Raw genomic sequence first — 4490 nt, 5'->3', positions numbered from 1 at the left:
AAGTAATTGTGTAATGTTATAGAGATTCATTTTATGTGACGTAATTTTCTTTTTTTTCTTTTTTCTTCAAAAGATGTGAGCTCCACAAAATGTTGTGTGTGTAAAAAAATTTGTTGTATCATTTAAATGAGAAATGTAAACCACTACAAACTATATTATTGGAGATTCCCGTGTGGAAAAGAAAAAAAGGTAAAAACAAACAAGCGCAGAAGACTCGTGTCCTGTCATTTTCACTCATGACTCGACTACTGACAAACAGACAAAATAACATTCAAAAATTCGGGAGAGAGAAATTCTAAACATAAGTTGAGTTCCGTAACCGTAAGCATTCTGCGAATCTTCTCCCAAAATATAAGGTTGCAAACAGCAAAACAATAGTGATCACATCTTGATTTCCAATTAATTCAATGGAAAATCCTCACATAGCAGTGGTTCCTAGTGCTGGGTTCACCCACCTTGTCCCAATCCTTGAATTCTCGAAGCGCCTTGTTAATCTCCACCCTGACTTTCATGTCACATGCATCATTCCCTCAATTGGGTCAATCCCCACTTCTTCCAAAGCCTACCTTCAAACCCTTCCATCAACCATACACCCCATTTTCCTTCCCTCCATCAACCTTGAACATGTATCAGATGCTACTCTCCTTGCAGTCCAAATTGAACTCTCCGTGAATCACTCCCTACCTTACATAAAAGAAGAATTAAAGTCCTTGTGTTCAAGAACTCGTGTTGTAGCTTTGGTTGTGGACATTTTTGCAAATCAAGCATTGGATTTTGCTAAGGAACTCAATCTCTTGTCTTACATATACCTCCCACTAGCTGCCATGATACTTTCAACAAATTTCTACTCTTCAAAGTTAGATGAGATACTTTCTTCAGAGTCTAGAAACTTACAAACACCTATAAAGATTCCTGGTTGTGTACCACTTCACAGCAGAGATCTTCCTCACCCACTTCAATTTCGATCCCACATAGGTTACAAGCGATTTCTTGAGAGAGCCAAACGGTTACATCTTCCTGAGGGTATCTTTGTGAATAGCTTCCTTGAATTGGAATCAGAGACATTCCGAGCTGTGGAAGAACAGATCGGAGGGAAGCCCATGGTTTACCCTGTTGGGCCCATTATTCAGAGCGGGTCAATTGGTCAGGAAAATGGCTCAGAGTGTTTAACATGGTTGGATAATCAAGAACCCAAAACTGTTCTGTATGTGTCATTTGGAAGTGGTGGCACACTTTCTCAAGACCAACTCAATGAATTAGCATTTGGGTTGGAACTTAGTTGTCAAAAATATCTGTGGGTTGTTAGAGCCCCAAGCGGTGTAGCCAATGCTGCTTACTTTAATGCTGCAATTGAGGACCCCTTACAATTCTTACCACAAGGTTTCTTGGCCAGAACCAAAAAGCAAGGATTGGTTGTTCCTTCTTGGGCACCCCAGATTCAAGTACTTGGTCATAGTTCAATTGGTGGGTTCTTATCTCACTGTGGTTGGAACTCAGTCCTTGAAAGTATTGTGCAGGGTGTGCCACTAATTGCATTGCCACTCTTTGCTGAGCAGAGCATGAATGCGGCGATGCTAGCTGATGGTCTAAAAGTGGCACTGAGAGCAAAAGTTAACAACGATGGATTGGCTCAAAGAGAAGAAATTGCTAAGGTAATCAGATGCTTGATGAAAGGTGAAGAAGGTGTAGAAATTCGCGAAAGAATGGAACATTTGAAGATTGCTGCTGCTAATGCCATAAAAGAAGATGGATCATCTACAAAAACTCTGTCGGAGGTAGCTATGAATTTGAGAGCTTGTAAGTCTGTTTGATTTCTGTCTCATGAATCATTTTAGTTTTGAGAAAAACAAATAAAAAAAAGGGAGCAATTAATCTAATGTTGTAGGAGATACTCCCTTTCATGTCATAAACTCAACACACGATGGATCCCATCATGTGTTAAAAATAAAAAAATAAAAAATAATAAGGCATGTTTATCAATGTATCTACAATATAGGGTAACTCTCGCATATTATATTAGAAAATAATTTCCCAAAATAAAATTGTTTGGTAACGGTTATTCTATGAAAACGAGTCAAAAAATTTAAAATATTGATGTTTTAATAAATAATTACAAAAATATTGATATTTTGAATCAATTTATGGATTTATTGCATTTTTTCATGTCCAAATTGGGTTAGACCATTCACATCAAAGTGAGACGTGAACTCCAAAATATTCATGCCTCATTCACGTCAAAGTGAGACCTGATTCCCAAGACATTTATGTCTGAACAAAGTGTGACCATTCACGCCTAACTTGAAGGTAAATGGCTGGCCAATCACACCTTTTGTGAGCATTACCATTCACATAGTGATCTCTCTCTCTCTTTCTTCCATTTTGGATGGCGCAATCGTAACAGCAAAGAAACCTCGAAAGTAAATTGCTTGTAAAGCAAAACAACCAAGTCCTCATCCTCCTCTGGTTCACATACCAGCTTAATAGCCACATCCATGTGCTTATAGATGCCTTTGTATAAGCTAATTCTTATATGATTAGTTTCTTTAAACCAGTAAAATTTCTTCATGGTTAAGAGTTAATTCTTATCACAATCATCAGATTTTTAACCCCGTAAAGAGCCTTAAACCCAATGCAGATCCCATAAACTAGACTGAAGTTTTAAACAAATGCACCATTTGCATAATACCCCGTTGCGAAAACCTTGATTTTCATATCTTGAAATAATTCCCGAGCTAACTACATTTTGAATAATTCTATTTAATGCATTTGGAAAAAGGAGAGAAAAAAACTAGATGTGTTTATAGGAGCAATTGCATCATGCGGAAGCGTTTAGACCATTACGGTTTGGATGTAATGGATCATCATTGTTTATAATTACCTCTTATAGCGCAGATCTAAGATGATGCTCTACAAACTAGAGTCATTTGCGTCACAGCACGAAATCACGAACTGATCTCCTCAGTACCGCAGCACGAACAAATTCCTTGAAGTTGGACAGTGGCAAATCTTCCAGACTATGTCTCAAAGGGAAAAATGGGAAGTGTGTGGACACTCTCTCACTTTCAGGGAGAAGAACTTACCTCAGCCTCTGCAACTACCAAGTAAAAAACTAGAGAGGTTGATGACTATAAGTGTAGAATATATATGGGTTCCAAGAAACCCTAACCCTCAGCAGAATGGACTTTAGGTTTCTTTGACTCTTCTTACACACTAGGCCTTATTGGGCTTTAGTGAAAGAGAAAAATCCAACAGTGTCATAGGGGCAAAGATACGTTAGGGTGATTTGAAAGTGAAAGAGAGAGAGAAGGCAGAAGAAGTGGCGAGGAATTGAAGTTGAAGATGGAAGGAAGAGAGTGGTAAAGTTAATGTTGGATGATGTAGGAGTAGGAGAACAGGAGATGGTGTCTCAGGCGAGCACTGAAAAAGGGAAATGCAAAAGCTATGTCTGTAACACCCCATCTGCAGCCGATGTATTAACATACAAATGGTATTTAAAACACAACTTACAATAATTAAATGCAGAAGCAATATACTATTTTCTTCAAATAAACAAGGCTAATCCTCATGGTGGATTAACTTTTCCTTTTAATAACAATCCTTATGTAATTGCAACACTAAAATAAAACCTGAATTACCTCGTACTCATAAATAACAATTCAAAAGCATCCATAACTCATGGTGTTACAATACAAATACTCAAGTCACAAATAAACATATTATTTAATAGTGGCATAGACAACCCCTATGCTCACCACAAATAACAACATAATGAAGTCTCCTCATGGTAGAATGAATAATCATAATATGCATGACTCATAACAATAATGAAATCTCTCTGATGGCCTCTTACCTCTATCAGTGTCCATCTTGCGATCAATCCAGTTGTCTAATGGATTTGAAATTTTGTAGGATTGTAGCTCTATGTGTTAGCTAGCTTCACATAGGTCTAAACTTCACTCAATTTGGAGCTCTGTAGCTCGAGATATCGCGATTTTACTAAACTAGTACATTGCTGTCATTTTTTTTTTCCATGCGGGAATCTATTCCTCCACAACAGAATGCAGAAAAACTGTATTTTTTCTGTTTTGATGCTTCAATGGCATCCCAAAGGTTCTAACTTCGATATACCCACTTACAGAAGTTCAATTAACTTTATCACACTTAGATTAATATCCCCCAACACAAATCATTATAGTTTTTCTTTTTCATTACTCAAAATAAGCCATTTTCATGAATTTACAAAGGAAATGGTATGAGTTTACCTTGGGGCTTCTAAAATCAGAGAAAGAGGGATCCTTGGATGACTTTTGGCCACACCCAAACTACACAAAAGAAGGTGCACGAAAATCAACTCCCAAAGCTAGGTTCTTTCTTCGTAAAGATGACACCTAGGTACACCATTGTCTGTGTAAATGACTCAAACACAAACTAACAACTATGGTAGTCCCCTACTCTCAAAAAATAGCAACCTCAAGGCTCAAAGAGTGTAT

General features: G+C 37.5%; 1 protein-coding gene across 1 annotated transcript; it reads left to right on the top strand.

The window, feature by feature from the left end:
- The first annotated feature begins 360 nt into the window (after window positions 1-360).
- LOC133300439 (hydroquinone glucosyltransferase-like) lies at window positions 361-1964 on the top strand. The gene has a single exon (XM_061499983.1). The coding sequence runs from the start codon at window positions 408-410 to the stop codon at window positions 1809-1811; it is 1404 nt and encodes a 467-aa protein (XP_061355967.1). The 5' UTR covers window positions 361-407; the 3' UTR covers window positions 1812-1964.
- Window positions 1965-4490: the final 2526 nt, after the last annotated feature.

Source organism: Gastrolobium bilobum, unplaced genomic scaffold (assembly GCF_033153095.1).
Source record: "Gastrolobium bilobum isolate Gb01-03AN ecotype WA unplaced genomic scaffold, APGP_CSIRO_Gbil_v1 utg3598, whole genome shotgun sequence".
Lineage (NCBI taxonomy): Eukaryota > Viridiplantae > Streptophyta > Magnoliopsida > Fabales > Fabaceae > Gastrolobium > Gastrolobium bilobum.
Note: the sequence above shows the minus strand (reverse complement) of the source record. Positions and strands in the feature narration are given on the sequence as shown.